The 19,871-nt window shown below is 42.5% G+C and overlaps 1 protein-coding gene across 1 annotated transcript in view; it reads left to right on the plus strand.

The window, feature by feature from the left end:
- ALMS1 (ALMS1 centrosome and basal body associated protein) overlaps positions 1-19,871 on the plus strand; it is a 142,650-nt gene that overhangs the window by 14,541 nt on the left and 108,238 nt on the right. The window contains exon 2 of the mRNA XM_074992215.1: positions 13,261-13,395. Coding sequence (XP_074848316.1) covers positions 13,261-13,395 — 135 coding nt within the window. The remainder of the gene's footprint in view (positions 1-13,260; positions 13,396-19,871) is intronic.

The following is a 19,871-nucleotide window of genomic DNA, read 5'->3' on the forward strand; positions in this document are numbered from 1 at the left end:
CCACGTTTCATACTGAATGGTAACAGAGAGATAGCTGTGTTTGTCTATATTCTATCAAAACAAAAAAGCAGTCCAGTAGCACTTTACAGACTAGCAAAATAATTTGTTAGGTGGTGAGCTTTTGTGGGACAGACCCACTTCTTCATACCATAATATGGCTATATTCTGAAGAAGTGGGTCTGTCCCATGAAAGCTCACCAGCTAATAAATAGATTTTGTTTTGAAGTTTCATAGCACTTTCTATTATTGTGTCTCATGGGAAATTTGTACCTGGGGAATAAAAACTTGTTTCTTCAGATTTTGTCCAAAACGGTGAGTGGCAATTTAAAAAGTTAACAGAATACTGGGAATGATTAGGAAAGAAATACAAAAAACAAGCAGTCCTGTAGCACCTTAAAGACTAACAAATAAATTTGTTAGGCAATGAGCTTTTTGGGTACGACCCACTTCTAAGACAGAAATGCTATTTTACCTTTTTATAAAGTCATGGTGTGCCCACATCTTGAGTACTGTATATACATCTTGTCACTCAATCTGTAAAAGATATACTACATTTGGAAAAGGAACAGAGAAGGGCTACAGAAATGATTGGGATAAAGGAACAGCTTCCATATGAGGAGATATTAAACCATTGGGACTTTTCATCTTAGAAGAGGAAAGACTTAAGGGATGGAGGGGATGTGTTGGAGGCTTAAAAGAATCATCAATGGTTGGATAAGGAAACATTAGTGAAGAAATATATAATTCACAAAGGTCATCCATGGTACCTATAGGCAGCACATTGAAACATGCAAAAGAAATTATTTCTTTATGGTCAACCTGTGGAATTTGTTGCCAGGGTGTGGTGGTGTTAGCCGATGGTCAGGTAAGATGCCACCTATGCCCTTATTTTCATCTGAGTCTTTAACTGCTAGGACAGACAGCCCCTTCGCAGCAGGCAGCCCAGGCAGGCTGACGGATGCCCCAAGGTCATAACACCCGAGTCTTTAACTGCTGGGACAGGAAAAAGTCCCTTCGCAGCGGGCAGCCAAGACAGGCTGATGGGTGCCCCAATGATTGCACTGAGACCTTCCCACACCAGAGTCTTTAACTGCTATGATGAGACGGTCCCTTCACAGCAGGCAGCCAGGGTGGCTAATGGGTGCCCCAGAGAGTCTGTACTGTGGAGGTGGCAAGACTCAGCACTCAGCTTTCAGCACTCTTTTACCAATGACCAGGCTAATTACAGCTGAAAAGCAGCTGGGTTCTTTGTTTTTTGTGTTTGGCTTGCACAGTAACAGGGAGAGTCAGGTTACAGTTTAACCAGTTACTTATTTATTGACTAAGGAGACTTAACCCTTATGGTTACAAGATTACAAGATATATACTTTGTTGCAAGCTTACAAGATTTATGCTTTGTTACAAAGATTACAAGGTTTACACTTTGTTCTTTAGTTGTCAATAGCTAGCAGGTTACAGTTCATAGATCTATTATTGAATGTGCACAAAGAAAACAAAAGGAAAGCTATACACTTCACAGGTCTTATTCTCAACCCTCCATTACCAACATGGCATGGCCAGCGTTTCACTCAATCCCTCGGGAAGAAGCAATAAATAACGAGGACTTCGGGAGGCAATGACCCTCCTGACCAGCAGGTAGAGGTAATTGGAGCTCAATTAGAGGGGCTACCGGATCCTTACTTTTTACCCATTGGGTCACGTTCGCTTCTTCCTTATCTAAAATGGTGCCAATTGAATTAACTCGTCTCAAGACACTGGTTCTCACAGGGCTGGTTCATGCCTGTGGGGTGGAGATAATTTTAGGTCATTCTTTCTTTATGGGCCGGAGATTTTTCCTCCGTCTGGGACGTTTGTGTAAGCGAATCAACTGATGGTAATTAATCAAGGGCAGTCTGAGGCCCGGCTGTGTATTAGCCCATTGTCTCTTGTCAGCAGCTCAGGAGCATCAAAAAGACTGTGCCTGAGATAAGCACATCTGCGCTCTCTGGCGTTCCGGGGCTGAGCTGTTTCTTTTTAACCCTTTGGTGCTCTGAAGCACCCAGGAGAGACAAGATGGAGTAGAGATAAGGCAGGGGGGTCTGTCTGGCTACAGGTGGAAAGGCCCAAACTATACCAATGTGCCAATAAGAACAAAATACATTCAGGAAGGCTAGGTCCATCTATGGCTACTAGCCAGCATGGGCAGGGATGGTGTCCCTATCCTCTGTTTGCCAGAAGCTGAGAATGGGCGAAGGGGGTGGATCACTTGATGATTAACTTTTCTGGTCATTCCTTCTGAAGCACCTGACATTTGCCACTTCTGGAAGATTGGTCTGACCCTGGATGGGCCTTCCCCAGAGGTCAGGAAGCTGCATGACTGGCCTGACAGTTTTTCCTTACAGGTGACAGAATGATATCATGCAAATTTGTCTGTCTGCGGTCTGGGAATGCTTGTGGGAGGTTGCTGTGGATGGCTCCAGCAGGGTGGTAAGGGAGGCAGTTGGAGCTCTGCTGCCTCTGGTCACAGGCAAGAGGAGACGCTGAGAGCTACTGACTCCCCCAAGCCAGGCAGCAGGATGTGGCTTCCATCAGTGGTGGCAGCTGAAGCTCACCTCTGAGTAGGCTCTCCCATCGCATCTGCTGGGTAGGGAAGGCACTGTTCAGAGGCAATCTCTGGCTCCACTACTGACAGTGGAACCACGTGGTGATGTCATTCTGTCGTCTGGGAGGACAATTATTTATTGAGAGAGAGAATAACTTGAAAAAGTAACAAAGTTCACCATAGGTTTAGGAGGTTTAAATTAGAGCGAGAAAGCTAAACATGGTCTTCTGCTCCATCAAACTCTGTTCATTACATGCATCTTTAACACATGCTCTTGTTGCTGATCTTTTCTAGTACCGTTCAGAACACCCACCTAATTAGCCATATCTAATATATTTAAATCAAATCAATATCACATTTAAACCTTCATAAGTTATCTATTTTACTCCTGACTCATTGTACACTTTTTTTGTTAAGCCTCCTAAGGGCAGCATGTCCTATACAGTAAACCCTCAATTTAACAGACTAATGGGAGGAGGGATGCCCATTTATCCTGAAAGTCTATTAAATCTGAGGGTTTACTGTAAGATGGTGTGCTGACCTTCCCAGCAACTCCGGGCTCCAAGCCACCCGCATTGAAGGCAGAGCATGGTGGTTCCTCTGAGTTGCCCTTGCTGAAGGCAGAGCACGGCGGCTTTTCTGGCCCTGGCTGCTTTTCCAACTGTGGCAGTGGACCCCACCACTCCAGGGGACCCAGCGGTGGTGGTGGCACAGGTGAGTCGCTGGTATTAACAGTACTGTACTTTCTTTGGGGTGGGGGTTGGGGGAGGCTGGTGAACATCTGCTATTTCCAATGGCTGGTGAATTGGGGTCTCCTATATCGAAGGTTTATTGTACACATGACTATTCATTTCCAATGGGATTAATAAAACTCTCCTGTAGTGAAGGTGTATATTATAAAAACCAAACTGTAACTTTTCCAAAATCTAAATTTTAAATAAAAGGCCCTTTATTTAATTATCAAACAACTGCTGGAATCTGTTTTTACTCAAAGCCATGGTCAAGTACCTACAGTGTTGCTGCTTCTAAGGTAAGGACTGATTAGTATGAATAAAGGATTATATGTATGTGCAGGAAATCAGTTTCCGTTGCCTCAGCACAAATCCCGAGCAAACTTATGATTAGGGGTGAGTGGAGTGGCCTTCAGCCCCAACCACTAGTCAAAGCATGAAGCAGCCTCTCATTGTGTCTGATGCTGGGCTTCCAGTAGTTGGGCTATACAGGAGTTGACTGTTGCACAGACTGCTGGGCAGAGACGTTCCTGGCTGCTGGTCCTTTTAATTGCAGATTCAGTGGCCCTGTTCTGGCCCGCCTCCCAAAATATCATGCATGGGTTACATTGGGGGTGAGCAAACTTTTTACATTGGGCCCCACTTTTCATCCCTTCAATTAGCAGGGCCCCCACAACCTGTCTAATATAATCCAAACTGATGGAAATTTCGGTTTATGTTCATATATTAAAAAAAAAACCAAAAAATGTTTCACCACATGTAAGAAAATAAGTATGTAAAATGTAAAAACTTTAAGTGGTATATAAATATACATAAAACCAAAAACATTTCGACATTCATAATGATATGGATGAGCCTGACACATGGCAGCCAATTGTGCTGCATCCCTCTTACAACATTTCATGCTGCTTGCCCCAAAAGGGCCCACCCCCCGCATTTTGCTGACCCCTGGGTTACACAGAGTGATCACTGTACTGGTTTCAGAGGTAGAGAATCACCCATTTCACTTATTTTGTCCTTCCACTGTGCAGCAGAACAGCTGTTACAACAGCTGTTCTGATGTATTACGAGTTTTAAGCAATCCCTATTATTATGGGTGAATTTCATCCATGCTGCAGTAATGCTTTAGATAAATATTTTTATTGTATAGATTGTCTGCTTTCAATTGAGCACATGAAAATTTGATTAAAAATATTGTTCAATAATGTCTATGAATGCTTAGATTTAAATAAACATTTTGATCCTGTTTTAAATGACAATTTTCATAGTTTGCCTTAATTTTGCAACATTATTCCATGTGCAAGCAATAGTACAGCAAAAGTTTTCAAAACAATACCCTTGGCCTTTTACAAATATTGGTGCTTTAACACTGTTCTCAATCAACAGCTTTGGAAGAGCTATTTTCAAAGAAGAGAACCCTGTGGCGTATACCCACAGTTTTTCAGTGCCAAAGAACAACTACGTCAGATATGTGTTTCAGTGATCTGATTTCCTTGAAGACTTGAGGAAGGCAAACTGTGCTGAAATTTTGGCTCTATAGTTACGCCTCTGAGAACTAACATTTCTGAAATTAATTCCTGAAGTGGCTTTTTTTTAACTGAGGGTAAAGGAATGTGAGTGTGTCGAGCTGGTGGCATTTATTTTTAAAATTAACTATTTGGGCAAGTTGGCTTTTGTTAAATGGACCCTGGAGCACTTAAACCAAAAAATTAAATTTGTTGTTCTTAAAAGTGAAGTGGGTTGTGATTTATAGCCCAGGAAAGTGCACTCTTCCATTTATGTGCAGACAGGATGTGGGGTGTAGCTGATCATATTTTCCAGCAGTACTTTGTCACTGTCCCTACACTAACCTATGGAAGAGACCGTTTGTGGTCCACTCAGACTTCATTTTGTTAGTTGAAACTACAGCCAACAATGTAATGAGTTTAATGAATTTGGTGGATTTTGTGTTATAGGTCTCTGTCCATGAGGAACTAATCTGAGACTCTAAACTCATTTCATGTAGGCTCAGCCATTGGATTGTAACAAATTTAACTTGTTAGCAATTTGAGGCATATCTGAATGTGTAACCTAGAACCGAAAGGATCTTTATTCCATAATTGATCCCTGAACACTCTTTCAATTTGTCTTAGCTTAATTCCTGAATTGATGGCTTGCAAAGAATATGAGAACCACATGACATGAGTATGCACTTCCATATTTTTATTATTACAAATAAATGGTTCCATCAAAAATGTTTGAACTTGAAATACTTTCATAGATGAACTGAAAATATTTATGAATGCTAAGTAGAGAGGAATTCAAAAGTAATTAATGTAAGTGAACAGTAGATTTCACTAAGTTTTTCAGCTGTAATAAATAAGATGTAATTGGTTACATTTGTGAGAACATGTTTGTTTAAGGAGTTCCAGCAGTAGTCTGCTGTTAAACTTGATTTGTCTTCATGTATTTATAGCATGAAATTCCATTGGTTTTGTTTTTTCATTCTAAGCATTTGTTTGGGTGTATTCTCAACCTGCTTATTTTATAATTATAGAATCTAAATTACTGAATTTCATATATCTCTGACATAAAATATGCCTGGATTGATTGCATAACCTTCCATTTTGGAGAGACCCTGTATAGACACTTCATGAAATTGCTAAAGCAGTCTTTGTCATTCATATGGAATGCCAATGGCAAACATCCCACATTATATCCAGATCTATGCAACTAAATAGAGTTTGCAAGTGAATACCAGAAATAGATTATGAAGGACTATAGAAATCTCTCTAAAAATGAGATGTTGGAAGACTTTTAGCTACAGTAAACTTTTCCATATCCGGCTACCCTGGGACCGGGAGCTTGCCAGATATACAAATGTTCTGTTTACTAGACAGGCGGTTGTGGGATCCCTAGAAGGAGGGCTAGGGGAACTCCAGCAGGGCATGGAATTCTGGTTGACCAAATACTGGATAAGAGGGATTTTAATGTATATTGTATATATTATGGAAGTTGTTTGTAACTCTGAACAAAATGTTATAGTGGGGTCTTCCAAAAGTTTACAGTTCAACATTGATTTAATAGAGCTTTGAAAGTTTGCACAAGACAAATGCTGCTTTTAACTATTTTAAATGAAACAAGCACAGAAACAATTGTCCAGACTTCTTTAGACTTTTTCCAAACCTGGAGCACCCCTATTAAAAAATGCTGGGTACTCTAGCATCCACTAGAATCCAAGCTCCCTCCCCTGTAGTTCTTCCTCTTGGCAGCCTCTCCTAGTCAGCTCCTCTCCTTCCCTCTCAGCATCTCCTGCCTGTCACAATCAACTGTTTTGTGGAGGGCAGGAAGCTAAGGGAAACAATGGCAGGAGGAGAGACTGGGCATGCTCAGGAGCAGGGTGAAAGAGGTGGGGGCAAGGTGTGGACTTGTGGAAAGGAGTGGGGTGGGAAGTGGTCAGCTGAGGGCTGTTGGGGAAGAGGCTTGAGTAGGGGAGTGGCCTGTAGCTGGGAGGGGTGGGTTGAACACCCCTTGGGCCCAGAGGAAGCCAGTGCCTATGCTGTTGCCTGATTGTGTATGTCCAGTTCCAAATAAGCTGTATAGTTGACTGGTCAGTTTGTAACTCTGGTGTTTATCACTGAGGTTCTACTGTACTTTGTTATTAAATATTCCTGGACATGCACAATTTAACAAAGGCCAGTATAAGTGTGAAGCAGGATTGACAAGCTATATGTAAACCGGTCTGGCAGTGCCACTGCCCAGGCAACTACAGGGATAGCCACATCATGGAATAGTTAGGTGGGGGAGGAGGACTTTTAAAGCTACATGAGGAATGGAGCTATGAGTCCTGCTCTACAGTTTTCTTCTTTAGCTAGCACAGCACAGGTGGAGAGAATAGAGCAGTGATTCTCACACTGTGGGTCATGAGCTATGTTCCCTTGAAGCTGCACAGCCATACAGCTTCCCATTAAGCATTGCGTCGGGGTTCAGGGTTGCACTGGGGAGCTAGCTCTCCCCAAGTCCCAAAGTTGCTGCAGGGAGCAGCTGTGGGTGTCAGGGAGACACCCCTCCTTGCTGACTGGTGTGGCTGGCCACTTCTGGAGTGCAGCATGGTGCTTGAGCATAGGCAGACACCATGCAGCCTGCCTTAGTGCCACTGACCAGGATCTGACCGGCTAAGCCTGAGTTGTAACCTCCCACCCCTCCCCACTCCAATCTGGAGCCATCTCCTGCACCCTAAATCCTTCATCCACAGCCCCACTACAAAGCTCACACCTCCAGCCCAGGCCCAGAGCCTATATCCCCTCATGCACCCCAACACCTAGGCAGAATTTTCTCTCCAAACCTGAAGTCCACTCTTGTATTCCCGGTCCCTCAGTTACAAACGTTTATTACTTGGTTATAGTTAACTAATGTCTTACTGTGTGAATATTTATCCTCCTTATCCCCCTGCAACCCATTTGCCATAAATTTTAATGTAAAGACTAGGTCAATTTTATCTCTGGAATATTTTTTTTGAAACCACTGGAGTTATGTCAGGGGTGTATTTGGCCTTAAATGTTTACATAAAATGGAAGTGTCTGTAGGACTTGCAATTTTTCCCATCTTTCTGGCACTTTCCTTAGATGTTTTTTCACAAGGTCATTGAGTGCTTGTGTTTGCTTCTCTATCCTATAAACTCTTTGCCAGTATGAAGCTGCGATGGGTTGGATCACTGAAATCTCGTCCCCTATTACCACTCCTCTACTTAAGATACATTGACACCTTTATGATTTGGACCCATGGTACAGAGGCTCTAGAAGAATTCCACGGAGACTTTAACAATCTACACCCCACCATCAACTTATGCCTCGATTACAACATGCAAGAGATACATTTCCTGGACACTACAGTACTAATCAAGGGTGGCCTGATCAGTACCACACTGTACTGAAAACCTACTGATCGCTGTACGTATCTACACCCTTCTAGTTTCCATCTGCACACGTGACTAGATCCATTGTTTACAGTCAAGCTCTTAGGTACAATCGCATTTGCTCTGATCCAACTGACAGAGACCAAAAACTACTAGAACTTTACCAAATATTCATAAACCTGAATTACCCACCAGGAGAAGTAAAAAAACAAATCGACAGGGCCAGACGAATACCCAGAGACCAGCTACTCCAAGATCAGTCCAAAAAAGCCAAGAACAGAACACCACTGGTCATCACCTACAGCCCCCAAGTCAGACCACTGCAACGAATTATTAAAGACCTACAACCTATCCTTAATCAGGATGCCACACCCCAGAAGGCCCTAGGTGACATGCCTGTTCTCTCCTACAGACAACCTCCCAACCTCATGAGGATCCTCATGAACAGCCACAGTCTTTACCCCAGGAATACCAGTCCTGGAACCTTTCCCTGCAACAAAGCCCGCTGCCAGCTTTGTCCGCATATCTTCTCTGGAAATACCATCACTGGACCTAACCAGGTTACTCACAGAATCACAGGCACTTTCTCATGCTCCTCTACTAACATCCTATATGCCATCATGTGCCAACAATGCCCAGATGCTTTGTATATTGGACAGACTTCTAACTCCCTTAGACGAAGGGTCAACAGGCACAAAACAGACATCAAAACACTCCAGATCCACAAACCAGTTAGTCAACATTTTAATGGAATGGGGCATTCTGGCAATGACCTAAAGGTATGTGTGTTACTGAAGAAGAATTATCGCACAGTTCTGGAAAGGGAAACAGCCGAGCTGTCTTTTATATTCAAATTTGGCACATTAACACATGGTTGAAATCGTGATGGGAACTTTCTGAGTCACTATAGGGGCTCGTCTGCATACTTGGCTCAGTCTAATTCTTGACCTTCCCCCCCCACCCCTCCACTCTCTGATTTTTTTCCCCTTGATTATCTTTTTCTGATTTGTCCTCCTTGCTTACTGTTTTTGGTTCTCTGTGCCTTAAGTATTGAGTCTGTTCTGGTCTGGCTATGGTCTGAAGAAGGGGGTCTGTCCCACGAAAGCTCACCTAATAAACTATTTTGCTAGTCTTTAAAGTGCTACTTGACTGCTTTTTGTTTTGAAATTCCCTTGTGGTTGTCACCCAGTGTTCTGATCAAGCCACTGATGCCTGAATTCCTGCCCTTTGTGGCATCCCACCCTCCTGTCCTGCTGGGTCAGAAACTCTGGTCTCCCTTAGTCTCGGCTCAGAGTTGGGAGTACTGCCCCCGTACAGAGCAACACAGACATTGACCCAGCTCAGTTGTGGGAGGACTCAGCTATAGGGAAGTATTAAAAAGTAGGATTTAAGTGATTGCAAGTGAAAACAGACAGATCAAAGTAAGTTACTAAGTTAAAATAAACAAAAGATGCCCACTAATTCTCATACATTAAGGAAGTTATTACCTTCAAATTCTTATCCATAACGGTTGTTTTCGTATCAGGTAAAATGCTTCAAGTCAGAGTTGATCTTTTACTCTGGCTTGGATCTACAGCTGTTCAGAATTCTTTAGAGCTGTGGCATCCAATAGAAACTCAAAGATTGCCATGTTTGTGGTTGTTGTCCTTCCATATTTGCCACAGCCCCCTCCCTGTGTAAATGAATGCCCCTCTCTCAGTCAGGCTCCCCCAGGCCCGCCACTCCAAATAAATGCCTTCCCTCCAGTCCCCCCAATGAATGCCCTTCCCCAGAGCCAGGTACCCCCAGTCCCCACACTCTGAATCAATGATGGGGACTCGCCAGAGCTGCTGAAGCAGCTGGGCCTGCTGCTGCTGGGGCCACCACAGTAGCCGGAGCTGCTGGGGTCTCCGTCACTATGCAGCTGCTGCCACCACACGCTTCTACTACCAAGCAGTGGGGCATGTGCGTGGAGTGGGCAGAAGACATTCCCTACTTGTGGCTCTAGGAGGATCTGTGTTTAAAGGCTTCAGGAGCCGCATGCGTCTCCACAGCCAGAATTGCCACATCGTGGTGTCCTGTTTGCCACATCTGGCAAGTATATTGAACACCGTGGCTTTAGAGTTCTTTGTTTTCAGGTTTCTTCAAGTGTATTCTCTTACAGTAGGTGAGGTAGTTTCAAAGGACAGCTAAAGATGAAGACCTGATAGCTTTCTATTCCTTAAATAAACTTCTCCCCCACAGCAGAAACCCTGTGTTTGGTTTTCCCATCTGAATGAAAACAATACCAGATTCAAGGTATATTCCAGTACCAGGTGGCATGGTCACATGTCTTCTAGGACCAACTACAGTTTGGAATGACCACAGGTCATTAGTTTGAGTAGTGAGCCTTTAAGTTCTTGAAGTATCACTAATGAACATCATTAGCACATGTAGAATTAAAACCAGTTTCACACTTCACAGTTCTAACTTCATGTACAAGAATGATAGGTGCACAGAAATAGGATATCTGGATTCAACAGATTGTAACTTTAAAACAAGTTACATGAGCTATTTTACATAAAGCATCTATAAGTTAAGCATATTCATATTCATAAGCTAGTTTTCTTAAATCATGCAGGGGTGGGGGGAATGACTCCATGATACAAGTGTCTGCTCTGTAGTCCCCTGATACATCAAATGATTGTTTTTCTTCCTATGTTTGGTTTCAGAGAAAAGTCAGCCCTGCTCAATCCTGAATAATTTATATGTGCTACTATAGACCTTCAGTGTCCTTCCCTGTGTTTCAGCTGAAGTGTTAAATGACAGACCCGCTGCTTCAGAAGCAAGGAAAATCACTTTGGATATTAAGTATCGGAGGGGTAGCCCTGTTAGTCTGGATCTGTAACAGCAATGAAGGGTCCTGTGGCACCTTATAGACTAACAGAAAAGTTTTGAGCATGAGCTTTCATGAGCACAGACTCACTTCCAGATCCTGGTCTTGGAAATCATCTGATGAAGTGAGTCTGTGCTCATGAAAGCTCATGCTCAGAACTTTTCTGTTAGTCTATAAGGTGCCACAGGACCCTTCGTTGCTGTTACTTTGGATATTGATAGCAAAATTAAAGCCCCAAAAGAGCACATAAGCCATCCCTGCCCATATCACCAGTAATTCTAAATTTAACATAGTTTTGAGAACTGTTTCATAGACATTAAATGTAAATGCACTGTTCCCTAGAGCAGTTTAACTTGTCCGCATTGCCTTTCTGGGACTTGGGTCAGTCAGAACTCTTGCTTTGAGATTGATTCTCTCTCTAGTAGGCTGAGATTCAAACAATGTTGTTCTTTTCTTTTGTTTTGAGAATGTAGTCTACATGCCGTGCTGCATTAAAAGCCATTCATGTTGCATCTTTTCAGAGGAGCTCAGTCCTATTTATGCATTGCTCATGCCCATTCAGCTAGTGTCAAGGTTTTGTTGGCACAGTGCTGTTGATGAATAGATTTTATTACTCCTGAGAATGGGATGAATACTTCTTTTTTCCACTGCAGAGCCATGAAATGACCAGCGCTTACATTTTGCAGCCTATTTGCAGCTGTGGGTACCAGTTGTCACTAATCTGGCAGCCCCATTACTCAAGCCATGGCTCAGCCTGAATGTGTCACATTTGGCTAAGCAATGGGCAGGAGTTGTGTTCTGGGAATTAGAGATCACTGTGTCATATAGCTTTTGGACACTCTTGAATGGATTTGTGCTTCCTCTGTGAGTAATGCCACTGATGGATTTGAAACAGCAGCAGCTACAATAGCAAAAAGAGATGCTGGCAATATCTGGTGAGGACAGAAAGTGAGCATTCCCAGTACTAATCCCAAGTTTCAGTCTCCCGACTGAACCTCAGATGCATTACTTAAGTCCCAGAGAGACTTCAGCCAGACCCAAATCCCTGAGAGGCACGTCTTGCTCCTCCACTATAGCTACCTCCTTCCAGTCCTGCAGAGAGTTCCCGGATGGACCTTAAGAGCTGTTTGCCAGGCAGAACGTTGACTCCCAGACAGACCCTAGCTCCCCTCCCAGGTGGGTTCTATTAGCTGTCCCAGACATGTCAGCTCCTTTCTCACCCAAAAGAATCCAGCAACACCTAGATGGCAGAAATGCACCTCAGCAACTCCAGTCACTTTCCAGTAGTAGCACTCCCCATGCCCTTTCCCAGCACCCCAATACACTGTCTGAGTTGGCTGGGGTTTGATGTTTCTCTTGTGGATTAGTGCTTTGTTTGTCTTAGTGAGCAATTTTATTTTCATTTGAATCTCTGTATAACACACTATAGATTCTATTTTACATTTTCTTGCTGGTGTGATTGGGAAGGCTCTCTTGACTGGGAAGCTGGCTGCAGGATTCACTAAGAGCTGAGACAACTGCATGGGTTATCCTTGATATACTATAGAGAAGAAAGATCATTCCAAATACAAAATAGCTGCTTCTGGTGACTCATCAAGGCAAAAGCCTCTGACAGCTGTTTTTGCTGGCTCAAGTCAAACTTGCCCCCCCCCCCCCCCCAAGAAATACCCTAAATATTTGTCAGGTTCCTCAACTTATGTATTTAAACTGATCTACAGACATCTGACAGATTTATCTAAGTTCTTTATTTGCATTTTTAAATTTGACTTACAACCTTGGTATAAATCTAAGTAATAACAATTAACATTCTAACAGTTTCCTGTCCAGAGTAAACAATTTATCTGGCATATCTGTTATGGTTCCTTTGGCAGGTCCCATTACTTGATGCTGCTGAGAAGGGTACCCTGTGAATTGCACAGTGCTGCATGCATGTGGGAGTGATCATCTTATGTACAGAACATATTTCATTACTATTATTTGAGCTAATATTATTTTGGCATGTCAGACTAGAAAGTGTTACATGCAAGTGAACTTGTTCCCTTTGCACCTCCAGTTACAATATATGACTCTTACCTCATTTACTTGGGGCAGCCTCCAGCACTTTTGCTGATATTTCATCCTACATTGAAACTAAATGGCTTTATATATTGAAGGGTACTGAAAATCAATTTTTACTTCCCTTTTTAAAAAATTATTTCAGCCTATTGCTACAACACCACCACGTCCTGGATGGAGGGAAGAGTTGTTAAGCCAAAGCAGCAGTGGGACCCAGATATCAACTGCCAGTGGGATCTCCTTGGGAGAAGCGATCCGACAGAGATCTACTCTTAATCAGGTATTTCAAATACAACTTTAGTAGATCAGGTAAGTGAACTCCTTGTCCAGTTCTAGATGGATAAATACTGAAGTAATGTGTAGCAAGGTGAGAGATATTTCCAATGCAATCAATAAGTGTTTGGAATACTGCAGACATTTATCCATGTTTTTAATTTGACATAATGTGAGTGGTTCCATTGAAACTAATGATCCCCTCTTCATTGTGTAAAAAAATAATTAGGACATGAATAAGTATTTGCAGAATTGACACCCAATAAATTAGTTGGTGAGTTCTTCATGTCAGTGTTTAAGTGTTCAGTGCCTAGTTAAATCTTGATTGCTGTCTCTGAGTGCTCCACGCTTCAAATAATGAGAAAATTAATTTCCTCACTTTTATCTTTTATTTCCAATAACAGAGGGAAACTACTGGTCTAAATATTACTTTTGAGTTAGACTTCCTTGTTCTAGCACATTTATCTTCATCATCAACAACCATGGACTCAGCTCCTGTTGGTGTCTGATACCTCCCTCACTGTTTCCTTCCATCTTTCCCTGTTCAGTGTGGAGTGGCTTAGTTTCTGTCAAATAGCTCTGCACCAATGTACTACATCATCTATGCATTTTCTGTGGGGTCAGCCTCTCTTCTTTGAACCGTCTGTTATGCTGAATATGAGGGTCTTGACTTTTCATTTGTCGTTCGTTTTGCAGATATGCCCAAATACCTGTAACTTCCTTTGCATAGCCTTCTGCAATAGGCTCTCTTTCAGCTGTATCTTTATATAATTCCTCATGGGTGATCTTCTACATCCATGCTATTCTCAGGATCTTTCTATAACAACTCCTCTTGAATGCCAATATCCTTCTCTTCAAATATTTCATTGTCACCCATGTCTCACATCCATGCAACATGCCGCTGAATACACACATTTTCAAAATGCTCAGCTTCATTCCTAAGCTAATCACTTTGCTTTCCCAGAGCTTATCTGTTGCCTTCAAACTCGATCTTCTTTTGCTATTCTAGTCGCTATTTCCTTCTTACAGTCTCTAGATCATATGTCATGTTGCTCCCCAGATACGTGAACTTCTCTACATTCTTTAGTTTGATCCCATCTACACTGATCTTCCTTCCTATTTTCTTACCTCCAGATACCATTGTTTTCAGTTGATTGATGTTCACAATCAGTCTGTACCGCTTCCCTTCCTCTTTTAGCACGTACGCCGTTCTCACTAGCTTCTCTTCATCTACCACAGTGGAATCAGTTTACATTTTTTTTTCTTTCTTGAGTTCATACATTTGGTGGTGGATTCATATAGGAATACACATTAATGCAATATGACTTCTGAAGAACTGCATGAACTGGTAGAAAACAGTTAATAAAACTGTAATAAATTTACTCCTTTTTTTTCCCCCCATCAAACTTATGATACCAAAAACCTTTAACTTTGAGGGACATTTTGTTTCAGAAGGAAAGTCTTAATTTCATTTTATTAACATAAATTATTCAGAAGATTAGTCTAATACAGGTTGAACTTCTGTAGTCTGGCACTCTGTCATCTGGCAACATCCGTAATCTGGTATTATATTAGTTAGCTGGACTACCACTTTTCCTGGGTGTGGCCAAGTTTCCAATAGTCCCATAAAGTTTCTTTACAACCACCAGTCCTGACTCTGTGTTCTGTGCTGTTGTTTATTTTTCTGTAATTTACCACAAATGTCTTCTAAGAGCCCAGTAAGTGGTGGAGTGTTCGTAATGCTGCTAGAAAATATTGACATCCTGTGGTCTGGCAAATTCTCTTGTTTCGCACAAGTCGGGTCCCGAGGGTGCTGGATTATAGAGGTTCAACTTGTATTAGAGAAGGGATGGTTAATATTCCATTTAAACACTGCTCTGTTTTAAATATATCTGTCAAGTCCCTATTTTAAATTTAAAAGAACACCTAATTTTATGAAAGCAATATTTTTTTTCTTATATTGGTTATGAGAAGTCCTACACAGGTAGTCATTGAAATATTGTTTCCTACTGAATTTTGTGTGATGTCAGAAGTGGTTTTGAAGTTTCAGGTAGGTAACTTAATGATCATCTGGCACAAATTGAGAGAGCATGTGGATGTATATAATTACAGACAGCATGTTTCCTTAGCAAAACCCATAGTGGTATTTAGGAGGGGCAAGTTTTTGTGGGCTCCCTATCAATATACCCAGTGTACAATCCAAACTAATGAGTCAAAACAAAAAGCAGTCCAAGTAGCACTTTAAAGACTAGCAAAATAGTTTATTAGGTGAGCTTTCGTGGGACAGACCCACTTCTTCAGACCATAGCCAGACCAGAACAGACTCTAGGTGTGTTGCCTCTGCCCTCCAAACCAGGATGCCCTTTACACTGCTTTGCTGCTGTGACCTACAGTCTGGACTGCTCACAAACAGCCTTAAGCATGCAGGCTACTCCCAGCCATTGGAAACCGCCTAGTTCCATTTTATCCAAATGGGAAGACCATCACATCTGACAGATGGGAGCTAGAAATTTTATAAATTGGTTATTACATCCTCTTACTCCCCTCCCTACCCATCCCTCTTCAGGGACCACTCTTGAGTACCTATTGTGCCAGGAGACAGCCCACCTTATCCACTTAGGAACAGTGGAATCCATGCCAACATAATACAGAGAAAGTGGATTCTATTCCCACTTTGTCATGAAATGTAAATCCAGGGGTGGTGATGGAGGCCTGTAATCGATCCCTACCAGCTCAACAAGTTTGTCAAGCTACAGCAGTTCATGATGGTTCCCCTAGGCACCATAATCTCAGCACTAGAAAGAGGGGATTGATTCTCAGCCCTTGACCTCTGGGGTACAAATTATTAGGCAATAATTCTTCTCTCACATTTGTAGATTTATTTGTTTTACTATTGGATGGGACCAGTTACAATACAAGATCCTTCCTTGCAGCTTATCCACAGCCCTTGGGTTTTCTTGAAAACACTGGCAATGGTTGCAGCCTAACTTTGCAGAGAAGCAAGTATCATGTTCCCGTATTGGATGAATACTTGCCAAAAACACCAGCAAGGCAGGCAGCAAACAAGCCACTGAACTGACAAGAGCACTGAACTGGTGCTGTAGTTTGGGAACTGATCTTGTCTGTGAGGTCTGAGGCAAAAAAAGCATCGAGTAGTTCAGCTTTATCTTCATCATCTGTCTCTAGGTTACCTCCCTAATCCAGTAACAGCTCCACACCCTCCCTGATCACCCTCCTCTTGTTAGCGTGCTTGCAGAAATCTGTCTTGTTACCCTTCATCTTCCTTGCTAGCTGCAGTTCCACTTGTGCTTTTGTTTTTCTGATTACTGCCCGGCATTCTCCAGCCATATATTTATACTCCTCAGTCATCTGCCCAAGTTTCTACTTCTTATGATAAGATCACGGGAGAGATGATCAATATGGTGGAGAAAGCATGATTCAGGAGATACACTGACTATGTAATACAGCATAGAGAGAAGGGAAAACACCTAAGGAATGGACAAAATGTGCTAGTGACAATACCCAAGAAAGGAAGTACATTGGAGTGCAAGAACTACAGAACAATTGCTCTAACAAGTCATCTAGGCAAGGTGCTGATGATGATACTGACTGGGAGAGTAAGATCACAGGTAGAAGAACATATAGCAGAAAAGATAGAAGTACCATAAATCAGATATTGGCACTAAGATTGATAGTGGAGAAAGCTCGATGAAAGAACAAGAATGTATACATGTGCTTTCTCAATTTTCAAAAGGCATTTGACAGTCTAAATCAGAAAATGACTTGGGTGGTGTTGGAGTCGTACAGAGTGGACAGCGGACTGATACGGCGGTTGAAGGATATCAGTGATGATGTGGAGGCAGTGGTGAGAACATGCGGGGAGTCGGGAAGGTGGTGTAAAACAAGTAGAGGTATGAGACGAGGAGATCCACTATTGCCAAGTATCTTCATCACGCATTTGGAGAGATCGATGGGAAAGATCAAGGAAGAGGTAGAAAGGATATATCTGTGCACAGGAAAAGAATTAACAACTTGAGGTTCGTGGATGATATAGTTATCATTGAGGAAGATGAGGAGAAGCTAGCGAAAATGGTGCAGGTGCTAAATGAGGAAGGGAAACAGTATGGGCTGATTATGAACATCGATAACACAAAAACAGTGGTATTTGGTGATAAGGAAATAGGAAGGAAGATCAGAGTAGATGGTATTGAACTAGCAAATGTAGAGAAGTTCACATGTCTGGGGAGCAGCATAATGTATGATCTAGACTGTAAGAAGGAAATAGTGACTAGAATAGCGAGAGCAAGACCGAGTTTGAAGGCGATGGATAAAATCTGGAAAAGCAAAGCAATTAGCTTAGGAATGAAGCTGAGCATCTTGAAAATGTGTGTGTTCAGCAGTCTGTTATATGGATGAGACATGAGCGATAATGAAAGATTGGAGAAGAATATTGGCTTTCGAAAGGAGTTGTTATAGAAGGGTTCTGAGAATAGGATAGATGTAGAAGGTCACGAATGAGGAACTATATAGAAAGATACAGCCGAAAGAGAACCTGCAGCAGAAGGTTATAAAATGGAAGCTACAACTATTTGGACATATTTGCAGAATGAACGACGAATGAAAAATCAAGACTCTGTTATTCGGCATAATGGACAGTTCGAATAGGAGAGGCAGACCCCACAGAGAATGGATAGATGGTATAGTAGATTGGTGCAGAACTAGTCTACAGAAACTAAGCCACTCTGCACTGGACAGGGAATGATGGAAAGGAATAGTGAGGGAGGCATCAGGCACCAATGGGCGCTGAGCCCACGGTTATTGGTGAAGATGCAGATGAAGATGGTTTGTTCCTGTGCCTTCAATAGGACTTCTTTAAAATACTGCCAGTTCTCCTGAACTCCTTTCCCCTTCTTTTCCATTTCCCCAGGGATCCTGCCCATCAGTTCTTTGAGGGAGTTGAAGTCTGCTCTTCCAAAATCAGGAGTCTGTATTTTACTGCTCACCTTTCTTCCTTTTGTCAGGTTCCTGAAATCTACCATCTCATGGTTGCTGTAGCCCAGTTTACCACTCACCTTTATTTCTCCTACTGGTTCTTCCCTGTTTGTGAGCAGCAGGTCAAGCTGCGCACAGCCCTGGTTGGTTCCTTCAGCATTTTTACCAGGAAGTTATCCCCAACATTCTCCAAGGACTTCCTGAATTGTCTGTGTGCTGCTGTATTGGTCTCCCAACAAATGTCTGGGTGATTAAAGTCTCCCATGAGAATCAGCCTGTAATTTGAAAGCTTCTCTTAGATGTCTGAAAAATTCCTCATCTACTTCATCTACCTGGTCTGGCAGTCTATAGCAGACACCAACCACAACATCACCTCTGTTGCTTCTGCCTTTGAGATTAACCCAAAGACTCTCAACTGGCTTTTCTCCCTCCATATACTGGAGTTGTGAGCGGTCATACTGCTCTTTCGCATACAGTGGAACTTCTCCTTTTTACCCCTGCCTATTTTTCCTGAACAGTTTATACCCTTCTATGACTGTGCTCCAGTTATGTGAGTCATCCCACCAAGTCTCCATTATTCCAACCACCTCAGACTTTTTTGATCGTGCCAGGGCTTTTAATTCTTTGTTTGTTTGTTACCCAGGCTTCTTGCATTTGTGTACAAACACCTTAGATAATAAGCTGATTGTCCTACATTCTCCGTTTAAATCAAGCATTTTCCTTTGTTGCTTTCTCCTTCCCCACTTACCTAAGGGCTTTTCAGCACTCCCCAATGAATCTAGTTTAAAGCCCTCCTCTCTAGGTTTGCAAACCTGCCTGCAAATATGCTCTTTCCTCTTATCAATAGGTGGATCCTATCTCTTCCTAGCAATCCTTGTTCCTGAAACAGAATCCCATGCTCGAAGAAACATCCTGGATTCTAGCTTCTGGTAAGCAGGAAACTTGCCAGGATTCCAGGTCTGGCTGGCAGATGGATGACTCTGTCCCTCTTATGAGGGAGTTCCTGTCCCCCACCACCTGTCTTCGTCTCTAAGGGATGGTGGTCATAGAACCCCCATCCCTAGAATTATGCATCCCATACCTTCTTGTCAGTGAGGTCTTCTGATTCCTTGCCCCTGAGGTCTCTGCCACAGAAGTCATCACTGAATCACCTGTATAGAGAGCCTGAAAGTGGTTGATTACCTCCACCAGAATTAGAGATAACTGACTTGACTTTCTTTTCCTGGAGGTTACATCCAGCTTTCTTCCTTGTTTAGTACTGCCTTCACTGGCTCCTCAGCCTCCTGTGCCTGCAGTACTAAATGCTCCTTTCTGTCAAGGAACTCTTCGCCTTCTCTGATGGGCCAGAGCATTGATATTTGCACCGCAAGTCCTCTAACCTTATCTTCCAAGCTGACAATCAGCTTCCACTTGGTACAGACAAAATCCCTTCTATCTTCCAGGAAGAAGACAAACATAGCACATGCCGTTCAGGTCACAACAGTGTCAGTA

This window comes from Carettochelys insculpta, chromosome 4 (assembly GCF_033958435.1).
Source record: "Carettochelys insculpta isolate YL-2023 chromosome 4, ASM3395843v1, whole genome shotgun sequence".
NCBI classification, from domain to species: Eukaryota; Metazoa; Chordata; order Testudines; family Carettochelyidae; genus Carettochelys; species Carettochelys insculpta.